A 17,294-nucleotide genomic window follows, 5' to 3' on the forward strand; every position below is an offset into this window, starting at 1 on the left:
ACTATGTCTGTGCATTGCAATGCTGCAATACATACATCATTGGGAGTCATTGCTGCAGCTGACTCCCAATGGTATATGTATTGCAATATAACAATGATGTTCAGAAGTCTTAGCATTTCTTAGGCTTATACCTCCAGACACACAATGCAAACTCACACACTTAGGATCAAATTATCAAGGTGTTCTGCATTTTTATCAGAACCTTTATTAGGCTTTAACCCTTTGATCCCTGCTGAATCTCGATATGAATTCAGTGTCTAGCATTTATATTTTGCAATGGCACCTCTTCATGCAACATAAACTGCTAGCACAGGGGAATTTAATCTCAGTGGATTCCACACACGTGGATCTAATCTAGATTGGGTTTCCGGTGCTGACAATTTTCATTGCAAAATGAAATACAGTTGAAATTAATAGAATCTGTTTTAGCCATTCAAAATGAAAGTGGTCAAGGTCCAGTTCAAGTCTGGAATAGAGCAAGGGACAAAAGGTTACAACCTTTTATGTGTCATAGGAATAAGGGCATAACAACTGCAGAAAACAAATGTTCCATTGTTTTTTTATTAAAGAGTTTTACAAAAACAAGATTTTACAATATATCCCCAAATCCCCCCCCAAACCCGCCCACTTCCCCCCCCCCACTTCCCAGAGCTAAATACAGGATTATAGTTATAATAATCATATTCTAAATAAGAATTATACATAATATACAATTAACCAAATTCATAATGTGCTTTAACTCCCCTTTAACATAAATACATACAAAGTAACAATATCCCTCTAAAATCTACTCATAAGCTAAATGGAGCTTTTTAGTCTCATATTTATTCTGAATATAATCTATCCATCTCCTCCAAACTGAAATATATCTTTCCTGTGAATGATCTTTCAAGTAAGCAGAAATCTTAGACATTTCTGCAAGATTCGAAACCTTAAGCACCCACCCTTCTACAGTAGTCAAACCATCCCTCCCCCAACACTGTCCCACCAGCAACCGTGCTGCTGCCATCATACTCAACATCAAACTGGTCTCTTTAACATCACAATCTACAACAACACCCAACAAAAACAACCGTGGAGAAAACCCATCCTTCTCTTAAAAATCCCCTGAATGTTCCACCAAATTTCAATCCAAAAAGCTTCTACATTTCTACAAGTCCACCACACATGAAAATAGGTGGCCTCCAAACCACCACATCTCCAACACCTAGACTGCAAGTCAGGATACACGCTAGACAACCTCCCGGGATCCAGATGCCATCCACAAAACACCCTATAAAAATTTTCTCTTAAAAATTTTCTCTTAAGTTCTGAGCCTGAGCAAATTCAACACCTCTGACCCAAATCATCTCCCAAGTGTCCAACGAAACCGGCTCCTGAATATTTTGTGCCCACTCCATCATACAATCCCCAACCAATTCCGTTTCCGAATCCAACTCAATTAAAGCACTATATATCCTCTTTATATGTGCACAAATGTTCCATTGTTTACTCCTAAGCAGGATGCTGTCTGCTTAACAATAAAGGGTTGATACTTCTCTTACCTATTAATTATATTTTGTGATGACTTAATTCATCTCAGCTACTCTGGGTATAATCTGAGATGTACAGTACAAAAAATTTCTGTCTCGTCTCCTTGCTGTCTGATTACTCTTTCCCCTCTCAGCCTTTCTTCTTCTTGCTGCCCAAAGTATTGATCACAGAAAAGTTCTGTTTTCTCTAATGTGTCCAGTCTATGACTCTGTTCTTGCCAATTTATTATTACTCCTTCTGGTATTGACCATCTAAAATTTATCCCTTTTTTAATTAAGCATTTTGTCAGAAATTGATACTCCTTTCTCAGATCTCTCACTCTTCTTGGGGGGGGGGCAGGGCCAGCGCCGCGGCAGGACGACACATCTTTTGGGAGCTCTCGAAGGACTGTCGCTTTTCAGCTGTTTGGGGGGTCTGTCTGAGTTCCAGACAGATCAGAGCCGTCCTGTAGGGACGGTGAAGAGGGGAAGTACAGTTTGGCAGCACAGGAGGGATCGCAACCTCCTGGAGAGCCGACGGAAGGTTCCCGGACCAGCAGCTGTCAGACGGCCATTGTGAGCCGTCACAAGCCGGAGCGGCCACTTGGAAGATCTGGAAAGTAAGTTTGGAGGACTGCCTGGGTGAGACGATTGAGAGACCTTAAATGAGGACCCAGATTGTTGGGGGCAATAAGCTGACTTTGTAATAATGCCGCTTGGGGGGGGGGCGAAAGCCCTAATAAGCAGGCATATACATAGAATGAAGGCTACTGCTAAGCACATTGATTTGTGCTTTAGATTGTAAGCCGCCCTGAGTCTTCGGAGAAGGGCGGGATATAAATGGGATTAAAAAAAATTGCTGGAAATTGTGTGTGTGTGTGTGTGTGTGTGGGGAAATAAGAAGAATTTGAAGCCGTGGAGAAGTGGGGGGGGAGCAGACTTTTGAGCTGCTCCTCTTCCGGAGCTGCAGCGGTGGACAACAACGGAAGGCAAAAGAAGGCAGTGAATTAAGTATCTCAGCTGAGAATACTCTTGAAGCTTATGAAAAAATAAGGGAGAGTAGGTGACCTTGAATGACATCTGCTGGACTCACTGATAAGAAGTTTACAGAGTCTGTTTTTTAGTTTGCGGAATGGTGGATAGTTTTTCACTTTGGAGACCATATTTTTTATTTTATTTTCTTTTGGACTAAGGCATGGAGATTCTGAAATGAACAAAGAGCGTAACCTGTATGGATTATTTTTTTTCTCTCTCTCTTTTTTTAAAATATAAGGATATTTGGCTTTTTCCTTCTCTTTTTCATTCCTTTTCCCTTTGTTCTCACCTTTTCTTGTCACTGAAATTTTTCGTACATTATTATCTTATCTATCTATCTATCTATCTATCTATCTATCTATCTATCTATCTATCTATTTTTGTTGGAGCACATTTGAATTATAATACCCCATCAACATTTGGATTACAAACTACTGGAGAAAATGAAGAAGACTACAACACAACACTAATATCTAGTACAACAGCTGCCCTAATATCACAGAGTCCGGTGGCACAGAAATCACTGGACAATACAACGCAGCAAGAGAGATCTAACATGGAGTTGAAAAATATGATACTGGCTCTACACACAGACTTCAAAGAAGGGACTGGCAAACTAGAAGAGGACCTAAAAGAGGTCAAAGAACTGATGGAGAAAAATGAACAAAGGCCGCAACAAGCTGAAGAAAGAATTGAATTAACAGATAAGAGACCAGAGGAGATTGATAACCGACTTACATTAACAGACAGGAATCAGGAAAAAAATGATTATCGCTTTAGAGATGGACAGAGCTGATTATTATTTAAGATTCCAAAATGTTGAAGAAGAAAAAGGAGAGAACCTAGCAGATGTAATGGCGAGAATATTAGCAGAAGCATTGGAGGAAAGCAAGGAAAAGGTAATTAATGATATAGATGAGATATTTAGAATACATACTAGATACGCAACGAGAAATACTCTCCCCAGAGAGGTGCATATAAGGTTTACTAAAAAAGCATTAAGGGCAGATATAGTACAGAAGCTGAGAAATGTTAAAATAAAATACAAAGGAAGAGAGAGAGTGATTTTAAAACAAAAAATTTCTATGGTGCCTGTAAATCATGCTTTGATGCTCCCAAGGACTACAAAGGAAATAAACTAATGAATGCACTTCAGCAATATGGCTACTTAGGCAGACTGGTGTAAAAAGTCAGAATAGCTGGGCTTACTCACCAGCGAGGTCATGGTGAAGGCAATGACTTCCAGGCAGCCATCATCATGGCGTTGGGGTTCAAAGTCATGATGCTCTCCAGGGTTGCCCCAAGGCGTAGTGCCTGCACAGTACCTACACAGAGACGGGAGGGAGAAAAATGAACTGCTACAAATGAAAACACAGGGAGAGATTTAGGAAATTGGGAACGCAGCTTAAAAGCAATGATTTCTTTTGTCTGGCAATCAATGTAACAGCCCACCTTGGAATGTTTAGGAAGACGAGGCATTGAGGCTTAAGATCTTGGATCTTGGGAGTCAGATCTGTTCCATCGCACTGTTTTGTTTCATTTTTTTTAAAAAAAGAGAATAAGCAGTCAGTATCAAAGGCAAGAAGCAACCAGCCAAATCCCTATCCAATTCTATGGGACATCCAATTTTTTTCTTGCCTGAGACATGGCCTGGGGAATAATTTTTTCTCCCAACATTGTCTATAATAATCAACTTCATCAGCAGACCAAACTCATTATCTGTTCTGTACCAGCCTGCTACCGGCCCTGCAGAAAAGGCAGGGACAACCCCTTTACAAACGGCAAGAGGCTGGAATAAAGCCTGCCAAATTTATTAACATAAAACAGACACCAACCATGAAACAGGGGCTATGAAACAGGAACTATCCAAGCGGTTGCCTTCAGCAAACCAGCCCTCCCACACATTCCCCTTAAATACAGCTCAGGGCGTGGCCTCTCTCTGCCTCCTTCTGAGGTGCCCCATTGCCTTCCTCTGTTTACTCCTGATTGACTGCCTCCTGCGTCGGGCGTCCTTGAACAGGGCCAACTGTGGGACATCTTCATCCACGCTGTCAGGCTCACACAGCTGGGTCTCCACCAGGTGGGAGGGGCCTGGCTGAGGGCTCTGCGGAGCCTCAAAGCCATCATCAGCAAGCTCTTCAACACCCCCCTCCTCCTCCTCTGAGTCGTCCGACCCAACTGCCGAACCCACAGGCTGACCCTGAATCACAACATTATCCAAGCCAATAACTTTGTTTCTCCAATAAACTTGAAATAACCCATCCGTATCGTAATATACTCACCACCACTTTGATGTGTTTCGCTAAGTCTTTAGAGCTCCCCATGAGAAAATCAGAGAATGCTGTCTACAAATAGAAGAAAAATTGAAACAGTTCACCGAGTTGCCTACCTGCTTCTCAACAGAAAGGGAAGATTGAGAGGGCAAACTGATTTCAGTAAATTACCTCATTTTAAATCTCAGTGTAAATGACGGGGTAGGATATCTGCTTAAGTAGGAATGTTGCACATTCATTTATCCAACACTGCCATTTTTCATTTTGTTCTCTACTTCACAGATGGTACCTAGTCCCTATTTTACAGGATTTGAGTAAATTTCTAAGGGCATAATCAAGACCTATTCCACTTTCTTATATACACAAGCCAAATATCTCTCTCTCTCTCTCTCTCTCTCTCTCTCTCTCTCTCTCTCTCTCTCTCAGTACAGATTTTCAATGCAGATAAAGTATTCTTCCCCCCCACAGACATATATTCCGAAGGAAACCAACAGCACCTTTTCCCAACTCAATGTGTGAAGTGTGTGACTCCTGGTATTTCTGGGGAAATGAGATCCCAACACATCTGGAAGATGCCCAACTTGGGAAAGGCTGCTGTCTATATTCTAATAAATAACTTGGGGGGGGGGCATATCAAGAGAAAGGTAGAAAGTATAGACTGGGGCATGCATCCTAGTGAACTCACCCCAGCATAGAACATTTTATTCCGAAATCGACTGTTAAATTTCTCTGGATTGGCCTCTGGAGAAAGAAGTTAGTTATCCATTATTACGAGTCACCGGTTCTTAAGATTCTAAGTCCCTCCCACTAGCATTATATATATCTTTACTCTGGGAAAGCCATTATTTTTCTGAGCCATTGGCTTCCAATTCCTAATCACTTTCTCTTTCCCTCCCTCCCTCCCTCCGTCCCTCCCTGGTCTTCTAAATTAAATTACAATCTTTCTGACTTTAGCTTCTCCTTAGACCACAGGTCGGCAACCTGCGGCTCCGGAGCCGCATGCGGCTCTTTGAGCCGTCTCTTGCGGCTCCCAGCCGCCCGGTGCGCGCGCACCTCTTCCAACGGGCAGTGGTGCGCGCGCACCTCTCCAAATGGAGAGTGGCACCGCCCGTTTGGAGAGGTGCACGCGCACCTCCCCGAATGGGCGGAGGTGCGCGCGCACCTCCCCAAACCTTTGGAGGTGCGCGCGTACCTCCGCGCGAATGGGCAGCGGTGCCGCTCTTTGAGGAAGCTGCCGCGGCCCGTCTGTGAAGCTGCCGAAAGCGGCAGCTTAGCAGACGGGCCGCGGCAGCTTCCGCAAAGAGCGGCGCCCCTGCCCATTCCGAGAGGTGCGCGCGCACCTCTCCGAACGACCGGAGGTGCGCGCGTACCTCCGCGCGAATGGGCAGCGGTGCCGCTCTTTCAGGAAGCCCGCCGCGGCCCTTCTGTGAAGCTGCCGAAAGCGGCAGCTTAGCAGACGGGCCGCGGCAGCTTCCGCAAAGAGCGGCGCCCCTGCCCATTCCGAGAGGTGCGCGTGCACCTCTCCGAACGACCGGAGGTGCGCGCGTACCTCCGCGCGAACGGGCAGCGGTGCCGCTCTTTCAGGAAGCCCGCCGCGGCCCTTCTGTGAAGCTGCCGAAGCGGCAGCTTAGCAGACGGGCCGCGGCAGCTTCCTGAAAGAGCGGCACCGCTGCCCGTTCGCGCGGAGGTGCGCGCGCACCTCTCGGAATGGGCAGGGGCGCCGGTCTTTGCGGAAGCTGCCGCGGCCCGTCTGCTAAGCTGCCGCTTTCGGCAGCTTCACAGACGGGCCGCGGCGGGCTTCCTGAAAGATCAGCACCGCTGCCCATTCGCGCGGAGGTACGCGCGCACCTCCGGTCGTTCGGAGAGGTGCGCGCGCACCTCTCGGAATGGGCAGGGGCGCCGCTCTTTGAGGAAGCTGCCACGGCCCGTCTGCAAAGCTGCCGAAAGCGGCAGCTTTGCAGACGGGCCGTCGCCATCGGGCAACCGGGAACCGGTTCCATCTCATTTTTAAAAAAATGGCAGCCGCGTGCGTCCGCGCATGCGCAAAAAACCTTTTTGCGCATGCGCGTGCATGGACACACGCACGCGGCTCCCTCTTTTTTTAATTTGTGATGGAACCGGTTCCCAGTGGCTCTTTTTCTTTTTTAGGTTGCCGACCCCTGCCTTAGACAAAGTTGTAAGCATTTCTCAAGCAATCAGCCCAGCCCTCACATAATCTGCAAAGCATAAGCTTTAACGGTTATTAGACACATTGACATTTACCTCGAGATTCGTGGAATTCCAGTGTCACTCGAGCATCAAAACCAAGGCTGAAGTAATTGTTGAAGACATCAAGAGGGAGCTGAAATAGACAAACAGAACACTTAACCTAGGGCTGAAAGACAGAATGGGGTTTTTTAGTTGATATACAGATATTTGTATGGAATAAACAAAGCAGTTTAGAACCGTGGATATAAATCCTTACCTCCTTCATCTATTAGTCTCTTTCTGACATTTTATTGTATGATAATGAAATTCTGAATACAGAAACTTCTCTATGAAAATATCATACAATACCAAATCGCGTCTTCCTGAGATTCTCACAAAATTTTCAGAAAGATGCTTTAGCTCAGGGCTTTTCAACCTTTTCACCCATTGTACCACTTTTAGGATATGGCAACATTCGAGTACCACCAGTCGCCTAGCAAGGTGTCAAAAACTTGATGACCAAAAGGAAAAAAGTGATGAAGTACAGGTAGTCCTCGATTTACAACAGTTCGCTTAGTGACTGTTCGAAGTTACAATGGCACCGAAAAAAGTGCCCCACAAGCCACAGCCGAGCAAGACACCTGCCTGCCCGCCTGGCAGCGCTCTTCCTCCTGTCCGAGGTGTTCAATGTTGTGAGCATTTCTGTTGAGGATTGGCAGTGGGGGTGGGGTGGGGTGGAGTTTGGTTTTTATTCCCCCACAATCTGCTGGGTGATTGCAGCAGGTTTTGGTCACTTCACATGACCCTGGGACACTGTGACCGTCATAAATATGAATCAGTTGCCAAGCATCTGAATGTAAATCACAAGACCCTGGAGATGCTGCAACATTCCAGCTGAGAAGCGCCAGGATCAGTGCCAAGCTCCAGCTGGAGCCTGGCACTGATCCTGGCGCCTCCACTGCGCCCTGACAGCCCTGCAGTTCCAGCCATCTCTCGCTCAGGCTTGTGCGGTGCCGCCACTGGTTCAGCTCATTCCCCTCCCCTGCTACCACTTTTCTAGGATGGTCGTGTACCACCTGCCAGGTGCCAATGTACCACAGGTGGTCCTATTAGACCTCTCAGCGGCTTTCGATACCATCGACCATGGTATCTTACTGCGGCGTCTCAGGGGGTTGGGAGTGGGGGGCACTGTTCTCCAGTGGTTCTCTTCCTACCTCCTGGGACGTTCGCAATCGGTGCTGGCAGGAGGGCAGAGGTCGGCCTCGAGGCCTCTCATTTGTGGAGTTCCTCAGGGGTCGGTCCTCTCGCCTCTCCTGTTCAACATCTATATGAAGCCACTGGGTGAGATCATTCGTGGTTTTGGGGTCGGGTATCATCAGTATGCTGATGATACCCAGCTCTTCATCTCCACCCCAAACCACCCCAGTGATGCCCCGTTGCCTGGAGGCGGTTCGGGTCTGGATGGGGAGGAACAGGCTTCGGCTCAATCCTGACAAGACTGAGTGGTTGTGCGTGCCGGCATCTCGGGAAATTCAGGCTATTCCATCTTTAACCATGGGGGGTGAGTTATTACCCCCCGTAGATAGGGCTCGCAACTTGGGTGTCCTCCTGGATTCACGGCTCAGTCTGGAAGACCATATAGGAGCTGTGACCAGGGGGGCTTTTGCCCAGGTTCGCCTGGTGCGCCAGTTGCGACCCTATCTGGACCGGGATGCCCTGCGTACAGTCACTCATGCGCTCGTGACCTCTCATATAGACTACTGCAATGCTCTGTACATGGGGCTGCCCTTGAGGACCACTCGGAGGCTTCAACTGGTGCAGAATGCGGCTGCGCGAGTTGTGATGGGGGTCTTCTGATACTCCCATGTAACACCTCTACTCTGCGAGCTGCATTGGCTTCCAGTTGCCCTCCGGCTGAGATTCAAGGTGCTGGTGATTACCTATAAAGCCCTAAATGGCATGGGTCCGGATTACTTACGGGAGCACCTGCTGCCGGTGTCAACTTCACTTCATCCTGTGCGCTCCCACAGAGAGGGCCTCCTCAGGGTGCCGCCGGTCAGAGAGTGCTGGCTGGCGGCCCCCAGGGGGAGAGCATTCTCTGTGGGCGCGCCAGCCCTTTGGAATCAATTACCGGTTGAGCTCCGGATGGCTCCTGACCTTCGCTCTTTCCACCACTTACCTATTTGAACAAGCCGGCCTGGTCTAATGGGTTTGGGGTATTTTAATTAGTAATTTTTAATTATTTATTCTAATGGGCTAGTTCTATTTAAACTTATTTTTAACTTTTGTATATTGTATTTTTATTGTATTTTTATTGCCCTGTACACCGCCCTGAGTCCTTCGGGAGAAGGGCGGTATAGAAATTAAATTAATAATAATAATAATAATAATAATAATAATAATAATAATAATAATAATAATAATAATAATAATAATAATAATAATAATAATAGTAGTAGTAGTAGTAGTAGTAGTAGAAGAAAAGCCCTGCTTTAGCTGATACTTTGATACTCTAACTCACAGTGATTCTAAACAATGAGAAGACATTCTTAGGGCCAAAATAGCTATCCAAAGTAATGAAGAATTGGCAATAGCTTAAAGCATTTCCTCCTCTCTCACACACATGTGGTTTCTCCATTCACAATAGCATTCAGATGAATGGGTGGAGAGTTTAAATTGGGGGGAGAGGAGGGCATTCCCAGTGTCTCCGGCCCCTTGTCTCTCCCTTCAAATGTTCAGCCCTGGGTGCCAAGTACAGCGGCTGACTCTGAAATCTGGAAATCTACTTTATTACGGTTCTATATCACATGGAGAGCTTTATTTCAACAAAAGCATTCCTAGTATGCTGTCTTTCTGACTTTTCAATTTAGTTAGAGAGAGTAAGGGACAAACTTATTCTCTTCTTGGTAAAAAAAAGTGCTACGATCTGTTATCTGATTGATGTTATCCCAATCTTGAAAACCGGAGACATTTGGCTCCAGAAGCACACCAGATTGCACTGTAATGAACCTCTATACTTTTTCTGACGACAGTTTCAATTTATTATTCTGTATCTACTCTATTGATGTTTATAGCAGCTATTCAGTGGAGATATATTATTACCTGACACTGTTTCAGAGAAAAAGATTTGGGTATCGTCAGTAACTCTCTGTAAGCTACCTAGGGTGAAATAGGCGGCATACAAATTTGATAAACAAATGAATAAATAAAAAAAAACAGTAGCTTCAAATAAAACTTCTACATGGTCAGTGTGTTATCATTTTGACTGCTTATACCTGATCTAACTAGGAAATTACAGCTAGCCTCCCTACAGCTGAACACAGAACTAAAAATTCTATTCTTCTATTGGACTTATGACGAATTATGACAGTAAGCTACTCTATACCTAAGTATAATCATTGCGTATTAGAAGCACAAATGGCAGACCCTAGAGAATATTATCTATTTTACTGGACTTAGATTATGCTTATTGACCCATTTTCCACCCATTCTTTTCCATCTTCATTTTTAGAATTTACTTCGTTCTGTTGCCCTATGTCACACAGGCTCCAATTCATTAAAGTTAGCTAGGGAGCAAGGTATATTTTCTGTGATGTCACAGAATATTTTTCATTCAATTTAACTCATATGTAATTATACTTGACCATTATGGAATAAGTTATAATGTACAACATGTTGTGTGTGAAAGATAAGGTAAAGGTAAAGGTTCCCCCGCACATGTGTGCTAGTCGTTTCCAACTCTAGGGGCCGGTGCTCATCTCCGTTTCAAAGCCGAAGAGCCAGCGCTTGTCCGAAGACGTCTCCGTGGTCATGTGGCCGGCATGACTAGACGCCAAAGGCGCACGGAACGCTGTTACCTTCCCACCGTAGTGGTCCCTATTTTTCTACTTGCATTTTTACGTGCTTTCGAACTGCTAGGTTGGCAGAAGCTGGGACGAGTAACAGGCACTCACTGCTATGCGGCACTTGGGATTCGACCCACCAAACTGCCGATCTTCTGATCGACAAGCTCAGCGTCCTAAGCCACTGAGCCACCGCATCCCTTGTGTGAAAGATAGCTGCTGATTTATCTGGATATGACGTTGCTAATAACTTAGAGATGATAGCTTTGGGCTCACCTTATCTGTGGCTGTTTCATCCTTCTCTTCTGGATTTCCCTCAGGTTTGGGCTCCACTTGTAGATTCCAGCGATCAAGTTGCACAATTTCCCCCTCTTCTACATGAGACAGGATTTTTGACAACGGTTCATCAGTATATCCCTGTGGGTTGATATGTCCTCTGTGAGAACTGAGACAAGGTAATGGAAACAAATAACATCTCTTCAATCTACTTAGCTTCGTTCGCAGTGCTGACTTGGAACATAGCCAAATACTAAACTTGTAATGAATTGGCAAATTCTTACCCCGCCCCAGTTCAGTGTTCTTGCTAGGTCATTTCCTGTCCCCAAAGGCAGAATGGCCACAGGAGGTGGAGGATTCAGGCGTAACTGGTCCAAAATTGACAGGATCCATCCCACCTACTCAGCCAGGAAAGACATAACAGATTCAGACAGAATTTTTGCTGAAATTTCCTATGTCTGCTTAGTTACTTCAGCTGTTTATTGCATTTTTTTATATACATCCACAGGAGCCAGCCCAAAAAGTGTAAAAAGAAGAGCTACAAAAGATAGCAGGGTTTGTTAGTAGCTATGCTATTTGTTCAATTAGCCCAACAACTAACCAAAATCAATTAAAAGGAATCTTTAATGCAACTGTTGGTTTACAATTTAGACAGGGCTACAATTTAGACAGGACTGCAGGGCTGCAACATATTGAAATATTATATCCCCCAGAGGTTAAAAAGTAGTAGGCCAGGAGCTAATATAAACCAACCAGTATCAGAGACATATCTCATAGAAATGCCCATCTCTAATACATTGCTGAATTAGTACTTTAGGTAAAATGGAAACAGCTCAGTATCCTTGGACAGGTTAGCCCTGAATGTGTATGGTTGTATTAAGTTATTTGGTGGACAATTCTTCTCACATAACTCAATGTAACAAACTATCTGGATACTGATCCCGGTTCTAGCTACTGATGCAGATCTACCTTATCACAGCTTATCACACAGGAAAAGGGACATAGCCACTTACTGTACCATCTCCTCCACATGCCAGAATCCGTAAGTTGTGCACTTTACGATACAGCTCCAACCTGTACAAAACCCAGAGTGAGCATCACTTATATTTGTCTATTGAACCTTATTCCTTCCCCCCCACCCCAATTTTTTTAAAAAAATGTATCTTTACAATAATTCTTCAGCTTTGTCTCCATAGCTGAAAGAAGCTGCACACCCAAGTAATAAAAAAGTGAGTAACAGGGAGTAAAGGTTTGTGGTTTGAACTGTGTACGTTTTCTCTTTCTGGCTGTTAGCTTAATGGAATAAGATTTCTTTCCTTCCAAGGAGCAGAAAAGGGCACGGCTAGAAAATATATTGAAGTAGCTTACTTCAGTACTGGCTTAGTACTCCACGTTAGAGCACCAACTAGAGTAGGCAAGGGGAAGCTCTAGCGCACATGTCTGCAACCCGCAGCTCCGGAGCCGCATGCAGCTCTTTCAGCCGTCTCCTGCGGCTCCCAGTCCTCTGCCATGTGCAGTCCAAAAAAAAAAAAAAAATGAGTGGGCCTAAAAAAGTTCAACCAATCAATTCAAATATGCAGGGTAGGTGCATATCTCGCCTTGGCTCCACTCTTCTGTCAAACCCTGTTCTGCGCATGTGCGCATGTACGCACATGCACACATATTTTTTGCGGCTCCCAGTTTTTCCTTTTGTGAAGGAACCGGTTCCGAGTGGCTCTTTCACTGTTTCAGGTTGCTGACCCCTGCGTCTAGCGCAGACATGTCAAACTCACGACGTCACATGACGTCACGCGACGTCTTGGAACTTTTTCCCACTGCCGGCAATGGGATGGGCGCGGTTTCTCCGTGACGCTCTGGCCCGCAGGCCGGCAGTTTGACACCCCTGGTCTAGCGCAAAAGTCAGATGTAGTTTACAGACTAGCTGCTTCTAGTCTTCAGGGACTAGAAAAGATAAAATTCTACCTTTTTTTTTAAACCAACCCTGCTCCTCTCTCCTCAAAGGCATGTGCATGCAAGATATGACAGGAAACAATTGATCCTTGTCTCCCTTCTGTACATAATAGATTTCTTGGCAGCAGCAACGATAAGGGATGATTTAGTGTTTATCTGTTCCTTTGCACTGTCTTTCTCTTTTTTTTTATTAAAGAGTTTTACAAAAACAAAATTTTACAATATATCCCCAAATCCCTCCCACCCCAAACCCCCCCACTTTCCCCCCCCCCACTTCCCAGAGCTAAATACAGGATTATAGTTACAATAATCAAGCAGACTGTCTTTCTCATTGGAGCAGAAAGTAGAGAGCAGTAATTCTACGCTTTCCTCCTTTACGTAAAAAGGCAGCTCTTCCTCTTTACTCAAAGGAAAAGAGAGGATTTATCTGATCCTCCTTTCTATGTAAAAAACGATACCAGGGAAATACGGGCTTGGCCCAAGAAGAAGGGCTTCATGGGTCTGATTTTCCTCCTTACTCACTGGACCTAACACCCTCACCGTACATCCCCAAGCTCTCTTGAAGAGATCAGATTCATTCATACAATACTGTAGAATGGGGGACCTGGACAACTGAAAATTCAGCCCCAATGCTGGGAGAATTGAAACTCTTTTAGCTTGAATCACTCCACAGGATTGTTTATTTCTTCTTCTTTCTTTGACACCAGGGGTAGGCAACCTTGGCTCTTTTATGACTCATGGACTTCAACTCCCAGAATTCCTGAGCCAGCCATGCCACGAGTCATAAAAGAGCCAAGGTTGCCTTGTTCTTGTTGTTGTTGTTAGCTGTGAAGTCAGGTCCGACTCATCACAACCCTATGGACAACGTTCCTCCAGGCCTTCCTGTCCTCTACCATCTTCTGGAGTCCATTTAGGCTCACACCTACTGCTTCAGTGACTCCATCCAGCCACCTCATTCTCTGTCGTCCCCTTCTTCTATTGCCCTCAATCTTTCCCAGCATTAGGCTCTTCTCCAGTGAGTCCTTCCTTCTCATTAGGTGGCCAAAGTATTTGAGCTTCAGGATCTGGCCTTCTAAAGAGCAGTCAGGGTTGATCTCCTCTAGGACTGACCGGTTTGATCGCCTTGCAGTCCAAGGGACTCGCAGGAGTCTTCTCCAGCACCATAGTTCAAAGGCCTCAATTCTTTGGCGCTCAGCCTTTTTTATGGTCCAGTTTTCACTGCCATACATTGCAACAAGGTTGCCTACCCCTGCTTTACACAGTGTTTCCCCAAAAATAAGACTGGGTCTTATATTAATTTTTACTCCAAAAGACGCATTAGGGCACGGGTGTCAAACTCGATCGTGCCATGTGACCTATCGTGACATATTTTTTGCCTTTGCGGAGCTGGGTGGGCATGGCCTGTGCATGATGCATCCAGCCCGCGGGCTGCCAGTTTGACAGCCCTGCGTTAGGGCCTATTTTTTGGTTAGGTTTTATTTTGGGGAAAATACCATAATAAATGCATCTGTCTGGCTGACGATCTTAACTGTGGCTTATTTTGGGGTAGGGCTTATATTACAAGCATCCTGAAAAATCACTCTAGGGCTTATTTTCCGTTTGGGTCTTATTTCTGAGGAAATACGGTAGTAGCATTTTCCTCTTTAGTGGGCACTATTCAGTAGCACAGGAGATAGCATGACTGACAATGATTGAAAACCTCCATTTAAATAACTTCTAGGGGATCTCATTTTTTTGCACTGAGAGTTACACTCAGAAGTTCAACAATGTTACCTCATCAAGTACTCTTAAGATCATTTACTCTTCTAATTCTAAAGTGCCACTCTGTCTATTTTGGAAGGCAAAATGTAAATATAAAAAAATATTTTTCCAATAGTTTCAGATCTGTGTCAGTTGGACATGACAAATGGGCTTGGGTGAGGTTCAGGCTTTTAATTGTTACTCACGCTTCTTTGGGACCTCCCTGGCTGAGATCAAAAACCTGCCGAGGGTTGAGGTACCACATAAAAGACTGGAATATCTTTGTTCCCTAAAAGAATGGAAGAAAATAATAAAGGAAATCTGCCGAAGGAGGCTAACAGAAAGCCAATGGTATATGAGAAATAATATCAGGCAAACAATTTTACCTGATTCCCACCACTCTTGGGGTTCACAAACACAAGCAGAGGCTTCATGAGAGGTGCTGGAATGGGCTTGATAACAAAAGGTTTCCATCTTCCTTCCTAAAAAAGATGCCCTGAATTACAGAATGCCAAATGAAATCAAGAGGTTTTACCCATGGGATTTACACTGCATGCACGATGTTATAGTCACGAAATTCCTTGCACTTCTGAGAACCAAAAAAACAGAACAAATGCAAGTACTAGGTTTGACTAGGAATATGAACAATACTTGGGTTTTATTTTTGTAGAAAAGTTCTTTCTTGCCTTTTATGTCAAGGTCTATAAAAACAAGAACAAAAATCATGGAAATGATGGCGACCTAAGTTTCAACTACTGTACAGCCAGCCAGGCATCTACATTTCATAAAAAAACCCTGTTTTTAGCTTTTCTTTCGCCTGTCCTCTTTTGGGCTTCAAATCTCATTTGTTCTAAGCAATAAACAATTCCATTTGGATTCTCTGGAGTAAGAGAGCAAAACATCCATTGACCTTTACATCTGAGCGGAACTAGAAATATTTTTTAAAATGTAACAGCTGTGCTGGATAAGATCAGTCTTACCCAGTTCAGCTTTCTATGTCCAGATTAGTCAATTAGATATTGTAGGGATGCCTATAAGCAAAACATAAGTGCAGTGATGTCTGCCTGTTTTCCAGCAACCATTATTCTGGAGCTCTGTGGGGACAACATCTAGCCTTTGTAATCAATAACTATAAAAAAATCCTCACTACTATGAAAACATTTAGTATTTTCTGGAATCAAGACGCTATTAATCAGCTTCCTTTGTTGTTTTTAGTGCATATTTATAGGGAATGACTAATTTTTATCACTATCTGTAAGAAGGATGGTGCAGTTTTATAGCAAATCTGGAGGAAGATATTTCCTCTTTTAATATTTAGTATAATAACCGAGGAGTGATAACAGGACCCCATTATGGCTCTCAGCACTCTCATCCCAGCAAGGCCACTGATAGAGGCTACTGGGATGATAGTCCAGCAACATCTGGAGAGCCAGACATTATTCACCTCTGTGATCAATGGCATTGTCCAATTTGCTTCAGTTCTGTTGGACTGTTTTTCCTTAGTCTTTAAGAAAAGTTACTAGTCTGCAAATATTTTATTAGGGTCTGGCTGGGAGAAGACAGGCGGCAATTCTTTTCACTGAGCACAGAGGAGGAGGTATTCTTTTTCAATCAAGCTACTCACTTGCTTGGAGGGCTTCCAGATAGCCTCCTACATGGACTCATGGCCCGGGGATACCAAAGAAGCAATTTTGCAAATTAAAACGAATGTAACACTTCAGTATTAAAAAAAGTGCATTTTCCCATTTCGGTCTAGCAAATTAATGCTCAAAAGGACAAAAAGCATTAGCCAATTTTCTAGAATTCCCCCCCCCCAATTGCTCTTTTAGGATGGCCTGATCTTCATTTTGTTCTTTATATTCTTTCAAGTTCTCAGTCCTAATCTCTGACCTCAGGCCCCTTCTTGCTGGATTTTCGTTTGAAGGAAGTCCTTTTCTTCTTCTTACTTGACTTCAGAGGGTTCTAGAGAGAGAAGGGGTGGGGTGGGGGAACAGAAAGAACAAACCATGTAAATCAGGAGGTATTTAAAGTACCTCCTTCATATTCCAGAAATGTTAGGACTGCAATTCCCTGAATTTTGTCGGGAACGTTGAGAGTGTTATCCTTAATACATATGAAAGGGCCTGGGCAGGCCTAAGTACGGATAAAGGGACTTAGGGGAGAAATTTGCACAGGAATGAAGAAAACCTAAAATTGCAACATACTTGGGGATGACGGACACGCAAAATCCAGGTGGGCGGGATGACAACAGCAGCATGTGCCCCCAATGAACAGGGCTCTTCAATGTGCTGCAGCATGAAGCATGACACTTTACTGTGATACTGAAAAGAAGCAAAAGAACAGAACTGATTAAAAACCATCGCTGCCTCCGAGATATTGGGCTGGTGTTCTCCTGTAAGCAGAAAGGTTTGGAAATCAGGTTTAAGTGCTAGGCTTCTCATCCTAAACTTGGAATAAATCTCCTGGGACTTCATGGCTTA

At 44.4% G+C, this 17,294-nt stretch overlaps 1 protein-coding gene across 7 annotated transcripts in view; it reads right to left on the bottom strand.

Annotated features, from left to right (window-relative positions):
• The window catches only part of DGKZ (diacylglycerol kinase zeta), a 128,152-nt gene that overhangs the window by 32,902 nt on the left and 77,956 nt on the right, over positions 1–17,294 (bottom strand). For all 7 annotated transcript variants that reach the window (XM_083367295.1, XM_083367294.1, XM_083367293.1 and 4 more), the window contains 12 exons: positions 17,019–17,135; positions 16,705–16,776; positions 15,201–15,296; positions 15,021–15,103; positions 12,138–12,198; positions 11,409–11,522; positions 11,125–11,265; positions 7,082–7,160; positions 5,505–5,560; positions 4,829–4,891; positions 3,999–4,072; positions 3,760–3,871 (listed from right to left, as the gene is read on the bottom strand). In XM_083367295.1, coding sequence (XP_083223421.1) covers positions 3,760–3,871; positions 3,999–4,072; positions 4,829–4,891; positions 5,505–5,560; positions 7,082–7,160; positions 11,125–11,265; positions 11,409–11,522; positions 12,138–12,198; positions 15,021–15,103; positions 15,201–15,296; positions 16,705–16,776; positions 17,019–17,135 — 1,068 coding nt within the window. The remainder of the gene's footprint in view (positions 1–3,759; positions 3,872–3,998; positions 4,073–4,828; positions 4,892–5,504; positions 5,561–7,081; positions 7,161–11,124; positions 11,266–11,408; positions 11,523–12,137; positions 12,199–15,020; positions 15,104–15,200; positions 15,297–16,704; positions 16,777–17,018; positions 17,136–17,294) is intronic.

Source organism: Vipera ursinii, assembly GCF_947247035.1.
Source record: "Vipera ursinii genome assembly, chromosome: 1".
NCBI classification, from domain to species: Eukaryota; Metazoa; Chordata; class Lepidosauria; order Squamata; family Viperidae; genus Vipera; species Vipera ursinii.